Raw genomic sequence first — 25,797 nt, forward strand, 5'->3', positions numbered from 1 at the left:
AAAATGTCTTTCTTCAGCAGAATTTATTTAGATTTTATGTATATGTAAATATAACTTTAAATTTTTTTGTTTAATAGATGAGAACACAGACATCGCTGACAACCTCTATCAGAAGGTTAGAATTCTTTGCTGGGTTATGACAGGTCCTCAAAATCTAGAGAAAAAGGCTAAACATGTGAAAGCTACATGGGCCCAGCGCTGTAATAAAGTGTTGTTTATGAGTTCAGAAGAAAATAAAGACTTCCCTGCTGTGGGATTAAAAACCAGAGAAGGCAGAGACCAGCTATACTGGAAAACAATTAAAGCTTTTCAGTATGTTCATGATCACTATCTAGAAGATGCCGATTGGTTTATGAAAGCAGATGATGATACGTATGTTATACTAGACAATTTGAGATGGCTTCTCTCAAAACACAGCCCTGAAGAACCTATTTACTTTGGGAGAAGATTCAAGCCCTATGTAAAGCAGGGCTACATGAGTGGAGGAGCAGGATATGTACTGAGCAAAGAAGCCTTGAAGAGATTTGTTGATGCATTTAAAACAGAGAAATGTACACATAGTTCCTCCATCGAAGATTTAGCACTGGGGAAATGCATGGAAATTGTAAATGTAGAAGCAGGAGATTCCAGAGATAGCACTGGAAAAGAAACTTTTCATCCCTTTGTGCCAGAACACCATTTAATCAAGGGTTATCTCCCTAAAACATTTTGGTACTGGAATTACAACTATTATCCTTCTTTAGAGGTAAGTTTAGAAATTTTATTACAATATAAATGCTTATATTGCAGATAGAAATGGTGTTATTTTATGAAGTCATAGGAAAGGTATTTCATGGGACTTGTTTGTGGGGGGAGTGAGGCTTTTGTGGTTAGGTTTATTTGGGGTGAAAATGGAAGGCTGCCTACACGTTTCCAATGTCTAATCTCTGTCCTTTTCCACCAAGAGAAAGGTCAAGTCTGTTCTTCATCAGGCCTAGTACAAGATCAGTGCCAGATATTCTGTGCCGTGGTTCAGTCCATGTCAGGTCTGGTCCAGGTGCTGCATTGCTGTAACCAGCCACATTCAGAGTCTGTACTTGGGAGACCGTGTGGCTACTGGCCCCCGCTATGTGGCTGCTGGCCTACGCTACGTGGCTGCTGGCCCCCGCTATGTAGCTGCTGGCCCACACTATGTGGCTGCTGGCCCCCGCTATGTAGCTGCTGGCCCACACTATGTGGCTGCTGGCCCCCGCTACGTGGCTGCTGGCCCCCGCTACGTGGCTGCTGGCCAACACTACGTGGCTGCTGGCCCCCGCTACGTGGCTGCTGGCCTACACTACCGGGCTGCTGGCCCCGCTACGTGGCTACTTGGAGAACTCGTAAGCAGGGCAAGTGTATGTTTGCAAATGAGAGGAAAAGAAGAGAAACTTTTTTAGGCCTGTGTCTATAGTTTGGGCTGGGAAGGACTAGCTTTTCTTTAAACCAACCAGCTAATTTCTTAATGTGTACTGGGCTTGCATAGGTTCCTCTTGCTAACCAATCAGATCCTTCTTCTGACAGGTTTCTATGGGCTGCATCCTGGCTCCCACTACACTTGCCTTAAAGTGGAAACACAGAAGCACCACCCCTCATAATGGGGATGGACTAGTTGTACCCTGGGGAGATTGAAAAACTGGTCCTTCCTACATGGGGGAGGGAGAAGTGTTAATCCCCTTAGCTGGGGCAAGGCTAGGATCCCCCAAGGTTTGTGAATGAGCTTGTAAATGCTATAGCTTTTTAGTAAATGGAATTGTAAAGCCAGTATCCAGGGCCACCATCACAGTCACCTGGCCCATGCAGGTTTGCATTAGATTCAGGCAGACAGTAATGAAACAACAGAGCCACAAACTGGTGGGCCATTATCTTTAATCCTAGCTTGCACCTGGCGGGCAAGTAAAAACACACACTAGGCTCCAAAACCCACTCATTCAGCGCTCACAAAGCTACTGACTTACCCGAGTTTCCTAGAATCAAAGGTTTCTAACTCACTAGCCTCATTCTCCTGTGTTCCCCATCTCCTTCTCTCTACACACACTCTGCACTAACTGGCTTCTTCAGCATTCCTCCATCTTGGCTGCCTCTCCTCTCCTCCACGTGCCTTACTCTGCTCTCCTCTAGCATGGGTTCCTCCTAGAACGTAATCACTCTTCCCTCAAACAATGTGATCTCTCTTCCTTTTAAAACCTTTTGGCGTGAAAGCCCTCTCCCAACACACATTAATACAATCATGCCCATCCCAAAGCAATCACCTGGGTGACGGGCTTCCATGTGGGCAGCGCCATCTTTAACAAAGTGAGCATAATATATTTTATCTGCCCAACAGAAATGCTGTAACTTCCTATTAAAGCAGGCTTTCCAGTTTTATTAATTTTAATATTCATTTCCCTCTTCCCTGGTTTATTATGCTCAGTCTCTGATTCTCTCTGCTTTCTTCCCTTACTAATGTTTAGTTACCTACACTAACACTTAGATTGACATTTACGTACTTAAAAAAACTAGCTGAGCCTGACCGGGGCGGTGGCGCAGTGGATAGAGAATCAGACTGGGATGCGGTGGACCCAGGTTCGAGACCCTGAGGTCACCAGCTTGAGCGTGGGGTCATCTGGTTTGAGCAAAACCCAAGGTCGCTGGCTCGAGCAAGGTTGTTGGCTTGAGTAAAGGATTACTCAGTCTGCTGTAGCCAACACCCCCCCTCGGTCAAGGCACATATGAGAAAGCAAGCAATGAAAAACTAAGGTACTGCAATGAAGAATTGATGCTTCTCATCTCTCCCTTCCTGTCTGTCCCTCTCTCTGACTCTCTCTGTCACTGTGACAAAATAAATAAATAAATAAATAAATAAAATTAAAAACCAGTAAATTGGGGCACGTGTCTCCTGCGTGCTCTGCCAGCTTAATAAAATTCTCTTTTTCCTCTTCTAAGTTATCTGAGTGTCAGTCCTCAGAGGTCTGCTCTCCTGCAGCAGTGCCAGCCCTGAGAGCAGGTTGCAGGTTGTGGACTGCCTCCCTGCTTGAACCGGGCGCTGGTTTGCTATTGCTTGTTGGAGAAGGGTTTTTTCCCCTCGGCCTGTTTTGCTGGAGAATTCAGAGAGAGGGAGTGTTGCAGGGCATAGGAGTCCTGAGATTTTTGGCTCTGCCTGGGGAGTGCTGTTTTTTTTCTCACCTTTTATTTTTTTTGTATTTATTTTTTTGGGGGGGAGTGCTGTTTTGCTTGTGGGGGCCTAAGAGTCCAAGTGAGCCTGGAATGCTGAGGGGCTTGGGAGCCCTGCCTGTGTGCTTGGCCTCTGTTAGGAGACTAATAAACAAAATGGCCAACAACAACCAAAAATTAAAAATCAATAAATTAAAAAGAAAACTAGCTGATATGTATATGTTTCTTTAGTACCACTGATAAGAATCTCCTTTAGTCTTTTTACATAGAGTGACAGTTTAACAAAGGAAGTGAGAATAAGAGTGTCGGCAGTAGCAGTCATTCAACGACTATTGCTAATACTGTGTGTCAGGCGCTGAGACGGTAGCTGTGAATATGGCCAACTTCCAGTTCTCATGAACCTTACATTCTAGATGAGAAGACATACAGTAAACAGACAGACTAATTAAGATTAATAGGATTCTAGGTTGTGGAAAGTGCCCTGAAGAAAAAGCCAGAAAGGGGACAGGGAGTAACTCAGCGTGGAGTGGGGTTCTCTAGTTTGGGTGACTAAGGAACAACAACGCATCACAAGACCTGGAGGTTCCGAAATACCTACGTTTGAACCCTCCTCTCCAGTTTAATAGTTGGATGACCTTGGGTGGACAGAATTTGCCTAACTTCCTAGTATCAGTTTCCTCATTTGCAAAATGGGCATGCTCCCGTCTCATCCAGGTGTAATGACGGTGCTGCACTGTACCTGTCACACACTGAGCACCTGACAGCCTCAGCTCTTACTTGACAGCTTAACTTACGTTCTTGAGAACTTTGTCTGAAGTGCATTATTTTATTAAACTTTTCCAGATGCACAAATATATGAGAAGAATATAATATCTTATACCCACAAATCAGCTTTATCAAATATTAATCTTTTGCTACCTTTGCTTCAGATAAAAAAATAAAATATTGATATAGTTGAGGCCTGCGTATCCTCCCCAATCCATTTCTCCTACCTCTTCTTTCAGATAACCACTATCATGAATTTAATATTTATCTTTGCCATGCTTGCTTTTATATTTTTTTACATGTCTATGTATCCATAAATAATATATAGTATTGGTTTACATATTTTTAAATAAATGGGATTATACCATGTATCTTTTTACATTTGCCTTCTTCACACAACAGTAAAATTTATCAACATTATGTATCTGCTGTGTAATGATCTAAAACAGCGATTTTCAACCCATCTGCCACAAGAATTTTTATACCATGCAGTACCCGACTGTTTGGTCAGGGGCACTGACCTCCTTTCCCTTCTATTGTCAAATAAAAAGTGAAAACAGCCTACACAATAATAGCCATCTGGTGTGAATGAATCAAAATTATACCTATTTTTTTTGTCAGATTGGCAAAAAAAATTTTTTTTGGTGTGCCACAGAATTTTAGTAATTAGTTTGTGTACCATGAGATGAAAAAGGTTAATTGGTTATTGCTGATGTAATATATGAATGTACTATATCCATTCTCCTGCTGATAAAAGGTTGTTACCCGTTTTTCATTATTATAAGCATTGAAACAGTGAAGGACTGAAAGAAACCAGGAATCACGAAACCCAGCGTTTAGACTCAGTTCTGTTATTAATAATGCCGTCAGGCAAGTTACTAGAACTCTATGCCTTCTTTTCGGTGGCTCCAAGATACAGATAACATACTTCTGTCCTGCTCTTCACAAGTCAGCACTGTCAGGGGCTTTTTTTTTTCTACCCAGAGGACATTTAGCAAATCTGGCAGCATTTTTGGTTGTTAACTGAGAGGTTGCTATTGGTATTTGTGGGTGGAGACCCACAAGATTGTAAACCCACTAAATGCTAAACATTCCACAATTGCCCAGTACAGCCCCCGACAACAAAGAATTATCTGGCCCCAAAGGTCAGAGTCACTGGTAATCAGCTTTAAAAGGACACTATGAAGCAAACTACTACAACTTCTGCTTTCACCCACCAGAGTGTTCTTGATACTTAAAACAGATCAATAGCTAATCCTTACAGTAATTCTGATTTTAATAGTGACAAACTGAGGCTCAGGAAAATCAGATGACTTGCCTCTCCTGATAAGTAGTTTAAGCAGCACTGCAAACCATTGATGGCTAAAGGCTCTTACTTCCGTCCTGAGCTCTCTGCTCTGAGTAATGGGATATGTGCCCCAGAAGGGTACGGATGGGAGGGCATGCTAAAATTAATATTCTGTGGGGATAAAACTCCACTTTAATAAATAAACATTTTAAAGGTCAGTTCTGTGGAGTGAGGCTGTTTGAAACCTTAAGCTGGCATTTTATTGCTATTGTATCTGCAACAGTTTCCTAGACTATAAAACAGATGTATTCCCAAGCCTGCCTTTTGATAGTCTTTTTGTTTTGTTGTAGTGAGGTACAACTTTGGATGCTTTTTTGATGGAAACTTTTCTTAGTATATTCTTATCTTTCCAAGATTACTTGACCTCTTTCCGTCTTAATTCTGCACTCCTTTGCATACAAAGGGTATCCAAACTCAGGATCATTATAAATGAATGGAACAAATTCACCTAAATGCATAAAATTTTACCAAAAGTACCTGATATTGGATACATACAAGAGTAAAGGAGCATCATAATTGTCATTATTTTGTAACCAGTAAAATATCCTTCTTTCACTTTAAGAGTACTGCCCACAATTCCTATCTACAAATAGGTGGGAATTCCTACCACCTAACAATATGCTTTGTATGAACAAAATAAATATTTCTATAGCGCATTTATTTAAATTATAGCAGTTTTTAAAATGGATGACAGAATTTATGTTTTTTCTATAAAAAATTATTCAGTTATACTGAAGACTATAAAATAGACTTGGTAGTACCAAAACTGACCCAAGTTTCTAATGTTGCCTCTTCTCTCTTAGGAGGTTCTATATAAACCCAATGTGAAATCAAACTTCTATTGTTATTCATCCATTGTTTAATACATTTTGTTTTCCCTGAGTTAACTTTTTTTTTAATTTTCATTTTTAGGTGAGGGGGAGAGATAGTGAGGCAGACTCCTGCATGCTCCTTGACTGGGATTCACCTGGCAGCCCCACCTGGGGCCAGTGCTCAAGTACCAAGCTATTTTTAGTGCCTAAGGCTGATGCACTCCAGTGGAGCGATCCTCAGCACCTGGGGCTACACTCAAGGCTATTGAGCCACTGGCTGTGGGAGGGAAAGAGGGAGAGAAGGGAGAAGGGGAGAGGGAGTAAAGCAGATGGTCACTTCTCCTGTGTGCCCTGACCTGGAATCGAACCTGAGCCACCAGCTAGGGCCCTGAGTTAACTATTTTTAAAGCCATCTTAAACCTCATATATACATTCTCTGTAGTTATCACTAAAACTACAGTATAGAAAAATTTTATATAGCAAGTCAGGATAAGATATTCTAGTTGATCAAAGAGTTATATTAAGTTTATTGTTCAGAACTTTCTCTTTATACAGTTCCCTTTTCATACCATCTTCTCACTTCCCTATAAGTCAGTTTGTTTCCTCGGAATAGACTTTTCACCAGAGAACTGGCAGTCACAATATAGTGGTTTTAAAATAGATGTGTGGATAATGACGTCACAGTGATGGCGCGGTAGGAAGCGATACCGAAAATCTCCCCATAAACTCAACAAGTACTTCAACCAGAAACAGAAAAACCTATCCTTGGAGCCTTCAGATGCTTCACAACACACCCGAAGGTAGGATCAAGCGAAAGATTGGCTAAATATATGGTCGAACTTCGGGGGAAATAAGGAGTAAGAAATGCTCCGCCTTCCTCTCTAATCCAAACAGGATGGCTTTCACTGAGAATTGAGAATATAGAAACTAAGGCGGGCGTAGGGAGTGAATAGTTCCAGGCTGCGGTACAGCCAAATCAGGCTGTGGCACAGAGATCCAAGCCGTGGAAAAACCTGGGCAAGTCAAGCTAACGCGCGCGCCAAACCCAGACAAAGAAAGACAAGTGGGGCAGCCACTTTCCGCATCTCCTGGTTGGCGTGGTTAGTGGGCAAAAGATTTCTACGAACACTTCAGGGGTGGGCGCCGCCCGTGCTAACCCACAGAGAAGCCTCTGTGTGGGCAAAAAGCAGCATCTCCTAGGAGCCCCAGCGCCCTGAGGGGACCGGGCACGGGGAGGGAGCTGGAGCCAACTCCAACGGCGGAACTTTTCTGTGCGGGAGGAGGGCTTTCGCGGAGCGAGAGGCATCCCGTGTGAACCTCATAATCTGGTCAGTGCGCACGCACGCAAAGTGGGCAGGAGATTCCTCCGAACTCTTCAGGGGTGGGTGCTCGTGTTTTCCCTCAGAGGAGCAGAATCAGAGGCCCGTGAGCGGGCCAGGAGCAGAAGCCCCAGCGCCCTGGGAAAGCCGCACGGGGACAGAGCGAAAGCCAATTCCAACCCAGTAACTTTTCCGTGTGGGCAGAGGGCTTTCTTGGAGTGAAAGGCGTCCCGGACGCCTGAGCCTCAAAATCTGGTCAGTGCGCACGCAGGAAGAGTGAACAGGAGATTCCTCCGAACTCCTCAGAGGTGGGCGCCCGTGTTTTTCCCACAGAGGAGCAGGTCTGTGAGCGGGCCAGGAGCGGAATCTCAGGCAGCCCTAGCCCCTTGGGAAAGCCGCACGAGGATAGAGCGAAAGCCAATTCCAAAGCTCGATCTTTTCCGTGTGGGTAGGGATTTCACTCGAAGTGTGACCTGTCTGGCTAGAGATTCCTCCGAACGCCTCAGGAGTGGGCACTCGAGTTATCCCACAGAGGGGCAGAGCCAGAGATCTTTGAGTGAGAGGAAGCCACGCCTGATTATGCTGGCAGGTCTGACTGACTGAGCCTTACTCAGAGCCCTGTGCTGAGTGGGAACAGAGTGGGGAGTTGCCAGCTCTTTGAGACTCTTACTCTCCAGGCAGAGGCAGCAGCAACCCCATAACTGGATTATCAGGCTTCTAATTGTGGAAGGAAAGACTAGGAGAGAGGCTCCAGGAACACTCTCACAGTGAGAGATCCTCTCTGTTGGAGCCTATAAACACTAATGAACCTTGGCTGCCAACGAGACTGAAGCCCAATACATGACATTGCCATAGAGAATTATCAACTGCAAACCTCTTCCAGAGCGTGCCACAGGGGCAGAACCCGGGGTACAAAGTCACCGACCAGAAAGACAGAAAAGAAAAAGCAAGACGACAACCTCTCAAAATCAAGAATAATCTGCAGATTTTATAACCTGTCCCATCTTATTATATTTGTTCGTCTGTGTCTCTTTTCTTCATTCTTGATTTTTTTTTTCTACTCCAATTTGGTCATTTAATTCTCTCTCAGTCTTACTCTCGCCTCTCTTTGAACTACACTACCCATAAGTGTTACATCTCACATTATCTTTTCTTTCCTCCTCCTTTCTCTCTTTGAGGGTTGCAATCCAAAACCCCTAACTCTCTCTTTCTCTCTCCTCCTTTTTCTTTTTTCTTCTTTAAGTGGTTCCATCTTTTCTCTCTCTCTCTCTCTCTTTTCTCCCTCTATATTAGTCTCTTCCTCTCTCCTTTACGTCTTCTCTCATTCAAACTTCAATAACGAACAAATTATCTTATCTGGGACTCAAACTTAAGTTTGTGGCATTTTGGAGGGTTTTTACTTCACCTTTTTAACACATTAGCAGTGCTCCCATCCCTGGCTCTCCATTTTATCTAGTTCTTGTTCCACTAAATACAATAGTAATTTTTTAATTTTCCACCCTTTTTTCCTGTTTCCCTCTTATTCCTCTCATCATATCTCTGAGTCAGCCAACACCTAAAAGCAAAACATTTTATTCTTGACCCAAATTTTTTCCTAATTTGCTTTTTGTGGGTCTATACTGCTCCCCCCTTTTTTATATATAAATATTTTTTTCTTGTATTTTTTTTTTTTCCTTTACCCCTATATTACTTCTCCCCAATTCAGGCCCTCCACTACAGGTATTGTTTGTTCTATTTAGTACAATATAATTCACAGTTCATCACAAGATTTTCTCAAAAAAGAGGGGAGAGGAGAGGAGAGGAAAAAGGAGGGGAAGGAATTATTCCCTTTTATTCCCCTCAAATTTTTATCTTATTTTATTTTTCTTTATTTAATGATTAATTTAAAAAAAAAAACGTGCAATTTTTTATTTTTATTTTTATTTTTTTATCCTTTTATTCCTTATAAAATCTCATTAATACTATCAAGAAAATCACCCTCAGATGCCATTAAAGAAGAGAAAATCGAATATCATGGATACAAAAGATAGAGAGGTAACACAGAGAGATGAGGAAAAATCTATGGAGAAAAAATTTAAGATACTGGAAACCTTGGAGTAAAACGACAGAATTTAAAATAGAAATTCTAAAAATGCTCAGAGATATACAAGAAAACACAGAAAGGCAATTTAGGGAGCTCAGAAAACAACTCGATGAACACAAAGAGTATATCTCCAAAGAAATTGAAACTATAAAAACAAATCAAACAGAGATGAAAAACTCAATTCATGAGCTGAAAAATGAGGTAACAAGCTTAGCTAATAGAACAGGCCAGATAGAAGAGAGGATCAGCGAAATAGAAGACAAGCAACTTGAGGCTCAACAAAGAGAAGAAGAAAGAGATTCAAAAATTAAAAAAAATGCCTGACCTGTGGTGACGCAGTGGATCAAGCGTCAACCTGGAAATGCTGAGGTCGCCGGTTCAAAACCCTGGGCTTGCCTGGTCAAGGCACATATGGGAGTTGATGCTTCCAGCTCCTCCCCCCCTTCTCTCTCTCTGTCTCTCCCTCTCCTCTCTAAAATGAATAAAATAAATAAATAAATAAATAAATTTATAAAAAAAAAAATTAAAAAAAATGAAATAGCCCTACAGGAATTATCTGACTGCATCAAAAAGAATAACATAAGAATAATAGGTATATCAGAGGGAGAAGAGAGAGAAAATGGAATGGAGAACATACTCAAACAAATAATAGATGAGAACTTCCCAAGCCTCTGGAAAGAACTAAAACCTCAAATTCTAGAAGCAAACAGAACTCCAAGTTTTCTTAACCCCAACAAACCTACTTCAAGGCACATCATAATAAAATTGGCACAAACCAACTGCAAAGAAAAAATTCTCAAGGCAGCCAGGGAAAAGAAGAATACAACATATAAAGGAAGGCCCATTAGATTATCATCAGATTTCTCAACAGAAACTCTACAAGCTAGAAGAGAGTGGACCCCAATATTTAAAGTCTTGAAAGAGAGGAACTTTCAGCCACGAATACTATACCCATCAAAGCTAACCTTCAAATATGAAGGAGAAATAAAAACATTCACAGATACAGAAAAGATGAGAGAATTTATCACGAGAAAACCCCCACTCCAGGAAATACTAAAGGGGGTTCTCCAATCAGATACAAAGAATAAAAAAACAACAACAACAAAGCCACAAGTAAAAGCTCCAAGAAGAACATAACAAAACCAACTTTAAACTGTGACAACAATAAGAAAGGGGGGGAGAGGATGAAGATTAACAGTAGCAAAGGGCGATGGAGGGCAAAAGTACTCACAAAATAGTGCACTACAATGAACAGGGTAGGAACCCTTTTCATTACTTAATGGTAACCACCATTGAAAAAACCACCACAGAAGCACATGATTTAAAAAAGATAGCAATAGAGGAAAGTTGTATGGAACACAACCAAATAAAAACAAAAGATAGAAAAACGAAAGAGAAGAATCAAGGCACAAAACTAACAGAAAGCAATCTATAAAATGGCAATGAGGAACTCACAAGTGTCAATAATTACACTAAATGTAAACGGATTAAACTCACCAATAAAAAGGCACAGAGTAGCCGAATGGATCAAAAAAGAAAATCCAACTGTATGCTGCCTACAAGAAACTCATCTAAGTAACAAGGATAAAAACAAATTCAAAGTGAAAGGCTGGAAAACAATACTCCAAGCAAATAACATCCAAAAAAAAGCAGGTGTAGCAATACTCATATCGGATAATGCTGACTACAAGACAGGAAAAGTACTCAGAGACAAAAATGGCCATTTTATAATGGCTAAGGAGACACTGAATCAAGAAGACATAACAATTCTTAATATATATGCACCAAACCAAGGAGCACCAAAATATATAAGACAGCTACTTATTGACCTTAAAACAAAAACTGACAAAAATACAATAATACTTGGAGACCTCAATACACCGCTGATGGCTCTAGATCGGTCATCCAAACAGAGAATCAACAAAGACATAGTGGCCTTAAACAAAACACTAGAGCACCTGGATATGATAGACATCTACAGGACATTTCATCCCAAAGTGACTGAGTATACATTTTTCTCCAGTGTACATGGATCATTCTCAAGAATTGACCATATGCTGGGCCACAAAAACAACATCAGCAAATTCAGAAAAATTGAAGTTGTACCAAGCATATTTTCTGATCATAAAGCCTTGAAACTAGAATTCAACAGCAAAAAAGAGGGAAAGAATCCCACAAAAATGTGGAAACTAAACAACATACTTTTAAAGAATGAATGGGTCAAAGAAGAAATAAGTGCAGAGATCAAAAGATATATACAGACAAATGAAAATGATAATACGACATATCAGAATCTATGGGATGCAGCAAAAGCAGTGATAAGAGGGAAGTTCATATCACTTCAGGCATATATGAACAAATAAGAGAGAGCCCAAGTGAACCACTTAACTTCACACCTTAAGGAACTAGAAAATGAAGAACAAAGACAACCCAAAACCAGGCGAAGAAAGGAGATAATAAAAATCAGAGCAGAAATAAATGAAATAGAGAACAGAAAAACTATAGAAAAAATTAATAAAACAAGGAGCTGGTTCTTTGAAAAAATCAACAAAATTGACAAACCCTTGGCAAGACTTACCAAGGAACAAAGAGAAAGAACTCATATAAACAAAATCCAAAATGAAAGAGGAGAAATCACCACGGACACCGTAGATATACAAAGAATTATTGTAGAATACTATGAAAAACTTTATGCCACTAAATTCAACAACCTAGAAGAAATGGATAAATTCCTAGAACAATACAACCTTCCTAGACTGAGTCAAGAAGAAGCAGAAAGCCTAAACAGACCTATTAGTAGAGAAGAAATAGAAAAAAACATTAAAAACCTCCCCAAAAATAAAAAGTCCAGGCCCAGACAGCTATCCCAGCGAATTTTATCAAACCTTCAAAGAAGACTTGGTTCCTATTCTACAGAGAGTCTTCCAAAAAACTGAAGAAGAAGCAATACTTCCAAACACATTTTATGAGGCAAACATAACCCTTATACCAAAACCAGGCAAGGATGGCACAAAAAAAGAAAACTACAGACCAATATCTCTAATGAATACAGATGCTAAAATACTAAACAAAATACTAGCAAATCAAATACAACAACATATTAAAAAAATAATACATCATGATCAAGTGGGATTCATCCCAGAATCTCAAGGATGGTTCAACATACGTAAAACGGTTAACGTAATACACCATATCAACAAAACAAAGAACAAGAACCACATGATATTATCAATAGATGCAGAAAAGGCTTTTGATAAAATACAACACAATTTTATGTTTAAGACTCTCAACAAAATGGGTATAGAAGGAAAATATCTCAACATGATAAAGGCCATATATGATAAACCATCAGCTAACATCATACTAAAAGGCACAAAACTGAAGGCTTTCCCCCTTAAATCAGGAACAAGACAGGGTTGTCCACTCTCTCCACTCTTATTTAATGTGGTACTAGAGGTTCTCGCCACAGCAATCAGACAAGACAAAGAAATAAAAGGCATCCATATCGGAAAAGAAGAAGTAAAGGTATCACTTTTTGCAGATGATATGATCCTATACATCGAAAACCCGAAGGACTCCACAAAAAGATTATTAGAAACAATAAACCAATACAGTAAGGTCGCAGGATACAAAATTAACATACAGAAGTCAATAGCCTTTCTATATGCCAACAATGAAACATTTGAGAATGAACTCAAAAGAATAATCCCCTTCACGATTGCAACAAAAAAAATAAAATACCTAGGAATAAACATAACAAAGAATGTAAAGGACTTATACAATGAAAACTATAAACCATTGTTAAGGGAAATCGAAAAAGACATTATGAGATGGAAGAATATTCCTTGTTCTTGGTTAGGTAGAATAAATATAATCAAGATGGCCATATTACCCAAAGCTATATACAAATTTAATGCAATTCCCATCAAAATTCCAATGACATTTTTTAAAGAAATGGAGCAAAAAATAATCAGATTTATATGGAACTATAAAAAGCCCCAAATAGCCAAAGCAATCCTAAAGAAAAGGAATGAAGCTGGGGGCATTACAATACCTGACTTCAAACTCTATTATAGGGCCACGACAATCAAAACAACATGGTATTGGCAGAAAAATAGACACTCAGACCAATGGAACAGAATAGAAAGTCCAGAAATAAAACCACATATATATAGTCAAATAATTTTTGATAAAGGGGCCAACAACACTCAATGGAGAAAAGAGCCTCTTCAACAAATGGTGCTGGGAAAACTGGAAAGCCACATGCAAAAGAATGAAGCTGGACTACAGTTTGTCCCCCTGTACTAAAATTAACTCAAAATGGATCAAAGATCTAAACATAAGACCTGAAACAATAAAGTACATAGAAGAAGACATAGGTACCAAACTCATGGACCTGGGCTTTAAAGAGCATTTTATGAATTTGACACCACAGGCAAGAGAAGGGAAAGCAAAAATTAATGAATGGGACTACATCAGACTAAGAAGTTTTTGTTCAGCAAGAGAAATTGATAACAAGATAAACAGACAGCCAACTAATTGGGAAATGATATTTTTAAACACCTGCTCAGATAAGGGCCTAATATCCAAAATATACAAAGAACTCATAAAACTCAACGACAAACAATCCAATAAAAAAATGGGAAGAGGATATGAACAGACACTTCTCCCAGGAAGAAATACAAATGGCCAACAGATATATGAAAAGATGCTCATCTTCTTTAGTTATTAGAGAAATGCAAATCAAAACTGCAATGAGATATCACCTCACACCTGTTAGACTAGCTATTTTTAACAAGACAGGTAATAGCAAATGTTGGAGAGGTTGTGGAGAAAAAGGAACCCTCATCCACTGTTGGTGGGACTGTAAAGTAGTACAACCATTATGGAAGAAAGTATGGTGGTTCCTCAAAAAACTGAAAATAGAACTACCTTATGACCCAGCAATCCCTCTACTGGGTATATACCCCAAAAACTCAGAAACATTGACTTGTAAAGACACATGCAGCCCCATGTTCATTGCAGCATTGTTCACAGTGGCCAGGACATGGAAACAACCAAAAAGCCCATCAATAGATGACTGGATAAAGAAGATGTGGCACATATACACTATGGAATACTACTCAGCCATAAGAAATGATGACATCGGATCATTTATAGCAAAATGGTGGGATCATGACAACATTATACGGAGTGAAATAAGTAAATCAGAAAAAACCAGGTACTGCATTTTTCCATACGTAGATGGGACATAAAACTGAGACCAAGAGACATTGACAAGAGTGTGGTGGTTACGGGGGGAGGGGGGAGAGGGAGAGGGAAGGGGGAGGGGGAGGGGCACAAAGAGAACTAGATAGAGGGTGACAGGACAATCTGACTTTGGGTGATGGGTATGCAACATAATTGAACTTTAAGATAACCTGGACATATTACCTTTGAATATATGTATCTTGATTTACTGATGTCACCCCATTAAAAATAAATAAATAAATAAATAAAAATAAATAAAATAGATGTGTGTGTACATGTATATGTGTGTGTACATATATAAATAAAAATTATAAATGTATTTCCTTCTACATGTTAAATTGCCTTTTTCATAAGTTAGAAATGATCAAAATATGACTTACTCTCTTAGTTCTTCAGTTTTATTTACATTCATTCATCTGAAATTTACTGGCATATGGTAAGCTAGAGAGTGCCTAATTTTTTCTAATTGTTAACTAATTATTAATTGAGTCTAACTTTCATTACTGATTTAAAGCATATACCTTCTTTATCATACACTATAGCATTACTTAGAGCAGTGGTCGGCAAACCACGGATTGTGAGCCACATGCAACTCTTTGGCCCCTTGAGTATGGCTCTTTGGCTAGTTTAGGAGTACCTTAATTAAGTTAATAACAATGTACCTACCTATATAGTTTTAAGTTTAAAAAATTTGGCTCTCAAAAGAAATTTCAATCGTTGTACTGTTGATATTTGGCTCTGTTGACTAATGAGTTTGCCGACCACTGACTTAAAGAGTATGACCTATATCTGGATTTCAGTTCTATTCCCTACTTCCAAACTGTTTTGGAAATTCTTGTCTTTATCCTTGCGTATAAATTTATTAATTTAGGGACAGTGAAAATTTTTTGCCCAGGATTTTTTAAGTTGCCTGTTAGGTCCCCTACTGAAATTTTATAGTTTTCTTCAGAACTTTATTTCGTCTTAAGTATTTCCCTAGGTATTTAAATTTTTTTGTTACTAGTCTACTTAGGCTCTTTCTAAAACTTGACTGGCATATATGCAAGCTTCTGGTTTTTTAAAGCATCTTTAAAATTTGGCTGTGTCCTTGTATTCTTTATTTCAAATGATTTTTTTTCTTGACTCTTGAATTTTTGAGGAAACCATAATCATATGCAAAGAGCTATTTTATTGTTAATAATTGTAGCTGTTTTATTACCTTTTATTTCTTATAATGCTTAATAATAACAGTGTGCTGGCCATCCAGTAAGAGAAATAATACAATAGTGTGTAACATAATTAATGCAATAAATCTTACTAGAAAATATTATTACAATATTTCAGAGTCAAATAAAATTGCTTCCAAAGAGGTTCAGCAATTTAAAAGTAAGCTATTGTTTTAGTTTTTTAGTTTAATATGCACTAGCTAGTACAGTGGCCACTAAGCTCATTAATTATTGAGCACTTGAAATGTGGCAAGTCCACATTGAGATGTGCTTTAAGTATAAAATTCACACCTGATTTCAAGGTCTTAGCCCAACTATAAAGAATGATTTCATTAATAATTTTTAAACTATTAATTACATATTGAAAAAATATAGATTTATTTGATTAAGTAAAATGCCTTCAAATTAATTTCATCTATTTCTTTTTACTTTTTAAATGTAGCTACTAGCAGATATTAGACTACATATGTAGTTCACATATACCTATTGGACAGAGCTAGTTTAGATAACCACAAGTTAACTTACATGTTTACTTTTCATATTTGTTTTTGTTATATTCCCTAAGGGTATAGAAAGTAGGGAGCAGGTAGTATTTCAGTGTCTACATAGTTGTCCAAAATTCCACAATATTGTTTCAAAGGGAAAGTTAAGAATCAGGTCAGAGAAAATATAATGGACAATTTCTTGATAATTTTTACTGCATTGTAAGCTACATACTTCTAAACCTGAATTATTAAATGTTCAAGTTTATAGATCATTATGAATCCTCTCTGGAAACTTGTCAGAGTATCTGTCTACCTGGGTCCTTGCAAAGACATCTGATGGAATCTAAGTTTTGTTGGGCTCACATGGATGAAACATTCTCCAGATACCAGTTCTGATCCCAAAATGACCTTGTGACTGTTTAATTCTGTGACCAAGTGTTTTTTGTTGTTTTTGGTTTTTTAAATTTCTGTTTTCTTTATTTTCATGCTTTTTCATTCCTATTCATTGTATTTTCATTTGTTTTAAACTTGGGCTCATGCCAACTGTATTAGGAATGTATGAGAATTATATCAATATAAGGGAACAAAGGTTTAACTCTGGACTTAACTGAGGACCACCTGAATGTGATTGTTCTTTCAATAATCGCTGACATTTATTGAGCATTTACTGTAGGCAAATCATACTGTCAAGCATTTTATACACATTAGGTCCTTTAACCGTCTTTTTTTTTTTTTTTTTTTTTTTTACAGAGAGAGAGAGTCAGAGAGGGGGATAGACAGGGACAGACAGATAGAAACGAAGTGAGATGAGAAGCATCAATCATGTTTTTCGTTGTGACACCTTAGTTGTTCATTGATTGCTTTCTCATATGTGCCTTGACTGCGGGCCTTCAGCAGATCCAGTAACCCCTTGCTCAAGCCACCGACCTTGGACTCATGCTGGTGAGCTTTTTGCTCAAACCAGATGAGCCTGCGCTCAAGCTGGCGACCTTGGGGTCTCGAACCTGGGTCTTCCGCATCGCAGTCCGACGCTCTGTCCACTGCGCCGCCGCCAGGTCAGGCTAACCGTCTTTTGCATATGGAGACATTGAAGCTTATGAGATTCAGTAAGTTGCCCAATGTCGTATGCTAGTAGGCAGAATTTGAATTCAAACCTAGGTTTGGCTTAGAAATTTCTCTCTTAAATACTATTCTGTTTTGGTCAATGTGTAGGTGAAGTATTAGATTGCAGACACATCATGGACAAGACTTTCTAGTCATTGAATGCTCCATTGTTTGGGCTAAACCACTGTTAGAGTGTGAGAATGTTATTTCAGTTAGAAATACTTGAGCAATTTCATGTTTGGTTTTTAAATCATTAGGATCTCTTAAAAACTTCTTTCTTCCACAGGTCTAATAAATTAGGTGCCTCTTTAAACCTTGCCAGCTTTAATTATTGAATTCTGTTAAAGTTAGTATTTCCTTGACCACTATGTACATATTGTATTTTAACAATGTGCTACTTATTAATAATGCCTGTTTCCACTACTTTTTTAGGGTCCTGGTTGCTGTTCGGATCTTGCAGTTTCCTTTCACTATGTTGATCCTACAACTATGTATGAGTTAGAATACCTCGTTTATCATCTTCGTCCATATGGATATTTATACAGATATCAACCTGCCTTACCTGAGAATATACTAAAGGACATAAGTCGAGCATACAAAAATGAAGACCGAAAAGTAAAATTGGAAAACCCTGAAAGAAAAAGATAAATGAAGAGAGGTGAAATGTCTACCATTGCACTGAAGAACTTCTGCATTTCTGACACAGAACACTGGACTCCCAGTGAAGAATTCTTTCTACGTGGACATTCCACAGTAGAAATCTTTCATATGAATGACTGGAAACTGGAGCTTTAATGAGCTGTGAAGTCTGTTAAAATGTGTTTTGATACAGTAATATATATATATAATATATATATTATATATATGAAAAACTTGTGTTTTTGTAATGTTGGCCAGGCAGAGGGCTAGAAAAGAGATTTTGTTGCTTGTTCTTGACCACATGTATTATTTTCACTGGGAAGGTAAAACAGTTCAATTTGTTAAAACTACACTGTACCATATTAGTAACATACACATGATGCTAAACAGATCTGCCTTAAAGTTGTAGAAGGAAGTATTGTTGTTCAGTGTTGTTTATAAACTCGACATGAGTTTATGATTGCAGTATGGTATAAATGAACCCGCCTTCTCCACGTGCATGCGTGTGCACACGCGTGCACGCACACCCATGTGCAGTTTTTGGCTAATCAAAATTTTGATGTGACTATTTAAAATTGGCAATATTTCTTTCAGAAGAAGGTAGAATAGAATGGCACTGGTCCTAACATGCATTAATAAAACCACATTTTGAAGTGATCATGGGCCTTGACTATAATATACACATACTTGGTTGTAATTAATAGTCAGTCTTTTACAGGCATACCTCGTTTTATTGTGCTTTGCTTTATTGCATTTCACAGATGTTGAACTTTTTTACAAATTGAAAGCAAGACCCTCTACAAGCAAAAAGATTACGACTCGCTTTATGGCGAGGCTTGCTTTATTGTGGTGGTCTGAAACCGAACCCGTAGTGTCTCCAAGTTATACCGAGTCCCTGTTGTCTCTTCTAAATTATGTTTAATCATTCATGGATACCATTTTCAACAGTTAGTATTTATTTACTCAAAGCAGTAATAGCATTCGATAAACAGGGATTTTTAAATGTTTTGTTCCCATACTTACCCATTGTTAATTATGGGTAACTAATAAATTGTAAATTTAATACTTTGGGGGGGATGCTTTTATTAGTGCCACTCAGGAATTACTAAGAAGCATTTTTAATTGATTATTTAAAACTCTTCCCAGCTACATAATTACAGTTCCTTTCATTCTTGTCCTGTTGAGAGATGAGAACTCGTTTGTGCCTTTCATAACATGTTTAAAGCAGTTTTGAAATTCATTTTTAGGACGTGTAGTGGTCGGTTATTAGTTACACTGGCAAAATAATTTGAATACAAGATTTTGACCAGAGTTAAAAAACATTAGAAAATACAAAGTGCTTAAACAAGCTGAAATATATCTGATAGTAAAAGACCAAATACTTAATTTATGAATAACATCTGAATTTTGATGCTGACTTACTGTATACAAAGTGGGGCAAAAGTAGGTTTACAGTTATTTTTATGGAAAATATAGTAATTAATACAAGAATAGGCGCTGTGTCTCATGTACTCACAACTATAAATCTACTTTTGCCACACTATTTGGGGATGATTGTTTTACCAACTGGTAGATAATTCTGTGCAGAATTCCCATTCAAGACTGTCATCAAGAAGACATTCATAGATGTTTTATTCTAATTTGAGTGACCCTCTATTTAAAGAATTTCTTTAAGGAAATTTTTAAAAAAATTTTTATCTTAGCAATATTATGAGTGTATCATAATATTTTACAGACTTTCTGTAAGATTATTTTAAATGTTACAAATGATTTATATTTCTGATGTTTATCATTATGCTAATTTTACATGGCGGTCACACCATTGACTCTGCTGCTTAGCTAAATAATTTGTATTTATTGTGCCAAAACATGTCAAAACCATGACCTCTTTGGATGGTATATTTGAGAGGATGTTCATCTTAGTGGCCAATTATGGATACTCTGTCCATATAGTGAAAACTCACACCAGTTTTTACCTATTAAATTGTTATTGTTTTCATGGCTGTATCATCTGCCAAAATTCCAAGGCATTCATTCTATTCTTTGAACGGCTCTTCAACTTGGTGTGGATATGAATTTATTTGAGTCCATATTTGCTACTTTTTGGTACTAGAAGTTATAAATGATTTATCATAAACATCCAAAAACCTTTAAAATATACTCATAGGAAATTAACATTGTGATAAATCCTAGGATCTGGAGTCAGACTGCCTGATTTCAAATGCTTGCTTTATCACTTACTAGTTTTGTAACCTTGAGCAATTTACTTAATCTCTCTGTGCCTCAGTTTCCTCATCTGTAAATTAGGGACAGTAATACTACCTACCTCACAGGAATTTTATGAGGATTAAATGAGTGAATATACATATGGCTTTTAGAACACTGTCTGGCCCAGAGTATGGAGCAGTAAATATGAGGTTTTACTCTGTTAACTTGGAGTGTAAATATTTGTTTTAAATCAACGAAAAATCTGCTTTAATCAAGTCAGATATTGAAGGAAATAATTTTGTACATTTCTTATAAGTAATAGCTAGTTTTTATCTAGTGTAAACTGTATGCCAAGAACTGTGCTTAGATACTCTGTGTACATTAGTGCTAATCCTCACAAGTTGGGTGTTATTCTCATTATAGATGAGAAAACTGAGGCTCAGAATTAAACTATTCCACTGTCACAAAGCTAATAAGTAACAGAGCTGGGATTTTTACACAAAGCCTATGTGTTCTTTGTACTGTGTCTGCCCAGTTTAGTCATTTAGCATTATTACCATTTTTACTTACTGACATGTGACATCTCATGCATTGGCCAGTAATAGTAAAATAACCATTTTATTATAATGCTTCTCAAATTGTGGTTTTTATGCTCTTGCCTGGGAGTTTGTTAAAATGCAGATTTTAAGGCCTCAAACCTAGAAATTCTGAGTCTAGTCTGGGGCCCAGGACTGTTCATTGTGGTTCTCAATGGGTAGTCTAAACCAGCAAGCAGGACCAGTATCACTTGGGAACTTGGAAATGCCATCTCTCCTGAGCCGCACCTCAGACCCACTGAACCAGAAATTGTAGGACTGGAGGCCGGAGGTTATGTTACTTATAAGTAAGCCCTCCAGGTGAGTCTTAATCATGCTAGATTGAGAACCCTTACCTTAAGATCTAGGTGATTCTGATCCGTGTGATCTTTGGAACATGCTAAGGATTACTGCTGCACAAGTAAGGTATCTTTCAAAGATTCGATAAAGCATGTTTTAAATAAGTGTAGTCCAGGATTACACGATATTAAATGTAAATGTAAAAGACTTTGAAGATGATTTAAAGAGTCTGTGGATCATTTATTTTGGCAAAATTCTTTAGCTCTTCGGAGTGACTAGTATCAGGGCCCACACAGTAAAATCTATAATTCTTCAAGCTTAAAGATTCCACATTGGGGCAGGAAGAGTTCATTGAGTAAGTACATACTAATTCATTAAAAGTGTACCTAAATGAGTGTCATCAGAAATGTCCACAATTGTTAATAAAAATTTTAAGTAGAGATAGCAAATTACTATTTTACAATATGTAGAATGGTTTTCTTTTGCTAATTCATACTATCAAAGTGTCATCACTTTCAAGAATCAGTTAACTGTCCTATGTGACTTTATAAAGTAAAATTTCAAGTATTTGATGGAAGACTTAAAACCAGATTTTCATAATGATACTGACATCTTTTTAAATTAAGATCTGTCACTTGTATAAATGATTTTAATGTCTCAAAACATAAGGCTTTTGCTATTTTATGTTCTCCATAACATAATACTTTCATTTTTAATTGGAAAGATGATGCAAAGCAGATTGCTGTCCCAGAGTTAAATTGTTTTCAAATACCTTAAATTTCAGAAGAGTTTTTATTACTGTAAGAAGATTTGAAAATAAATCACTGACCAGTTTTGAAAAGTTTTTGAAATAAGGCAATTGGATTTAGGCATTAAATTTACTAACTGGTTATTTTCATAATTGTTACTTGAGTATAAATTTTTCACTCTCTTGAGCCTATCAAACTATCTTACAAATTGATTCATTACACCAAGTCTATTGTTTTCTTCATTTAAATTTTTAGTTTATTTAGAGTATTAATATCTTTGACAATTTCTAATTCTTTGTATTGATTGCTCTTTGTTTCCTTTATAACTAATTTCCATACTCTTAACTACTTTTAATGCTTCCTTCACAAGTTAATTTGGCTGTTAGTGATGATCAGAACTGGTATCACTTACTGATAATTTTATACCTATTAATTTTGTTTCCCTGTGAGTTTAGAAGTAAAAAATCTGTCTAAGAATAATGCCTGTTGGTTCTCAGGAAACGTACCCTAAGTCGACAATTTTAAACTAATTCTGGATATATAATTATTAAGTGAAAAAAAGTTATTTTGGATTCCACCACCACCCCATTACTTTTCTCACAACAAACAAACAAAAAAACCTCATTTGCCTCATTTCTCTACTTCTCTATAGTAGGCCCGGCAGAAACATACTCAGTGAATTGGGGGGATAACCTGTGGTTTAATTTATGCTAAATTTAGCTCTTGGTTTTAAAATTTTACTTATGTTTATATATTGAAGTTGAAATAGAATTTTAATACAGACTAGAATAATAAACTTTACAAATTCTCTAGAGAAACCAACCTAAAACTAGTGCTCTATTTCAACTCATTTATGTCTCGTTTTCAGTTTTTATCAGTTAAATTTAAATAACTTTGCAGGGCACTGCAAGTTAATAATTCACAGAAAGTATATTGTTAGAAGGAAACTAATCTTACTGCTAAGCAGTGTGCTCTATTACAGAGTGAATATTTGTGTTTTGGAATTTAAAAATTATATAAGGTAATAGTATCATGAATGGTTTAAAAATGTCTGGTGACTTGCTTATTTTAAGTGATCACTGGTAAGTTAGAAAAATGTATTTTTAAATGTTTTTTAAAGTGCCTTTTGAACATTTTTGAACAATGGATTTAAACAATTGCGTAAAATAAATTACCATGTTTAAAGTTGTTTTATCTGATTATTTTTAACTGTAAAAATTGTGGGAGAAATCTTGTTTTAAGGGTTTGGGGGTTATTACACCAAAAATACTAATTTAAATTGTTTCCCTATCAAAGTTCTTTACTTTGAGTACACTTAAGTAATTTTACTGCAATATGTATTATTTCTTTTTTAAGTAACAAAATATTCTACCTCAGATCTTGAATAATGTACCTTAAAAAATTAGATACACCTATTCTATAGCCTAGGGGTGTGTTTAGTGTATGTGTGTGTGTGTGTGTATAGAGAAGATTGCTTTTCTATTTGTTGGTGTATTTTGATCTATCATATATACTGAGAAAATAATTTGTTTAACTAATTTTCTAGCATCTATTAGAAATACAGTGGCAAGCAAGACATACAGGATTCCTGTTCTCATAGAGCCTTAATTCTCCAGCTAGACAATAAAACAAGTTCATACATGAATGACTAAGATAATTCTGCAAATGTTGTTAGGAAGGTAAAATTTCTGTGCGGGGGGTGGCCAAGCAGACCTCTGAGGAAATAATATTTGAGTTGAGAGCCGAATAACAGACATTTTATATACTTCAAAAAGTATTTGTATCTGTGAAGTTCTTTGCTCCTATATGTAAAAAAAATGTTTCACTTTTGCTTACTCCTGCTTTGAGCATATATATGAAGGCTCATTGAAATGTGATCTGTAGTAATTCAAAAACTGTGTTTTTAGGCTTAGTTCATCCAGAGCTCAGGTCTATTGATATTAGATCAGTCTGGGACTTTTAAAATATGAATTAAAGTTGATATAACTCTTGCTAAGGAAATGATTACAAATGTTCAAAGGCCCTTGAATCTAGCCTGTCAGCCTCCATTTTCAGTAACCTAATCAGTATGTTTCTTATTTGTGCATAAATACATATATGTATGTGTATGTACAAACATACATGCTGTCATTAGGATTAAACAGCTTTAGAAAAGCTAAGGAGTTTCCCAATTAGTTGTATTTTGTTGAACTGCTAATTGATAAGTCCTTAGAGAAGCGATTTATTTACCTAAATACATACTGCTATACCAACTATTTCAAGTTTTCTAAGGATAGTCCTGGAAATAATAAAATACTATTGCTGAATTTATATTCTTGCTAAAGGGAAGGGCTCTATCTCAAACATAATTTACATCATATCTAATATTGCTGACAATACAGATTGTACAAATAGAAATCCCTTTACTGTTTAAGTTTGAACATCTAACAAGCTAAGTTCAATGACAGTGATAGTCTCCAGAGAAATCTGTCAGTAACACGTATATTTTGTTTTGCTCTGAGTTTATTACTAGTAAATGAATTTAGCGTTGCTTCCTAGAACTTGAATGTGAAAAGTTGATATAAGTGAGGCCATTTTTAAATAGAGTTTGGGCAGTCATTTCAGAGGAACTGCCTTCTATTTCTCACTACTCAAGAATTTGGAATGTTTGAACTTGGACAGGGCCAAACCCACATTGTATTTCAAACAACTGTTTGCAAAGCTCACAGGAAAGCAGACATCCTGATTACAGACTGAAAAGGAAAGTCCTACTGTAGAATTAGCATCACCATATAAAGCTATAGAGTAATTTAGCATATCTGTGCCTATAGGAATTCTTTCCTTCTATTCATGTAGTTATTTCCCTTCCCTTTCTTATATTTCATATATATATATTTCATAAAGAACCTTGCCTTCACCCCCAATCAGAACACTGGGTTTCTGCCTGTATCAGTGCTTCCCAAATAAGGATTCTTTTTTTATCTCAAAAGTTGTCGCGGCCCTGGCTGGTTGGCTCAGTGGTAGAGTTTCGGCCTGGCGTGCAGGAGTCCCGGGTTTGATTCCCGGCCAGGGCACACAGGAGAGGTGCCCATTTGCTTCTCCACCCCTCCCCCTCTCCTTCCTCTCTTGTCTCTCTCTTCCCCTCCCGCAGCGAGGCTCCATTGGAGCAAAGATAGCCCGGGCGCTGGGGATGGCTCCGTGGCCTCTGCCTCAGGCGCTAGAATGGCTCTGGATGCAACAGAGTGACACCTCAGAGGGGCAAAGCATCGCCCCCTGGTGGGCATGCTGGGTGGATCCCGGTCGGGCGCATGCGGGAGTCTGACTGCCTCCCCATTTCCAGCTTTGGAAAAATGAAAAAAAAAAAAAAAAAAAAAGTTGTCGCCTCTCACTTTGGCCTTTTAGTTTTGTTAACAAAGTCTTGAAATTATCTGTGTTGCATCATTTCTTCTGCCAAAAAACCCACCCGTTGTGTGTACTAGTGTTTCTTGTATTATTGATAATTCTTTTTGACAGGGCTGGAAACTTGTCCAGGGCATTTTTACTCATATGTTGCCTCAGTGTAGTGCAGTTGAATACAACTGCTTGCTTTGCAGTAATGGAATACTCATTGTCCTTTTTTATTTTTTACGAGATTCAGTCCTAGGACATAAACAATTTGGGCTTTTTATTGAATGTCTAATGGGAGGTTAACACTACTTCCTGGTTTGAAGAACTGCTTGATCATACAACTGATTTGAGGACAATGTCTTAGTCTGAACAACTTAGTTCTGGCTTTTGTCAGCTTCAAATATTTTTTCATAGATCTTAT

General features: G+C 37.4%; 1 protein-coding gene across 2 annotated transcripts in view; it reads left to right on the forward strand.

The window, feature by feature from the left end:
* Window positions 1-23,199, forward strand: part of C1GALT1 (core 1 synthase, glycoprotein-N-acetylgalactosamine 3-beta-galactosyltransferase 1) — a 41,489-nt gene extending 18,290 nt beyond the window's left edge. For both annotated transcript variants that reach the window (XM_066238403.1, XM_066238404.1), the window contains exons 3-4: window positions 78-745; window positions 17,972-23,199. In XM_066238403.1, coding sequence (XP_066094500.1) covers window positions 78-745; window positions 17,972-18,187 — 884 coding nt within the window. In that variant the 3' untranslated portion in view covers window positions 18,188-23,199. The remainder of the gene's footprint in view (window positions 1-77; window positions 746-17,971) is intronic.
* Window positions 23,200-25,797: the final 2,598 nt, after the last annotated feature.

Source organism: Saccopteryx bilineata, chromosome 7, assembly GCF_036850765.1.
Source record: "Saccopteryx bilineata isolate mSacBil1 chromosome 7, mSacBil1_pri_phased_curated, whole genome shotgun sequence".
Lineage (NCBI taxonomy): Eukaryota > Metazoa > Chordata > Mammalia > Chiroptera > Emballonuridae > Saccopteryx > Saccopteryx bilineata.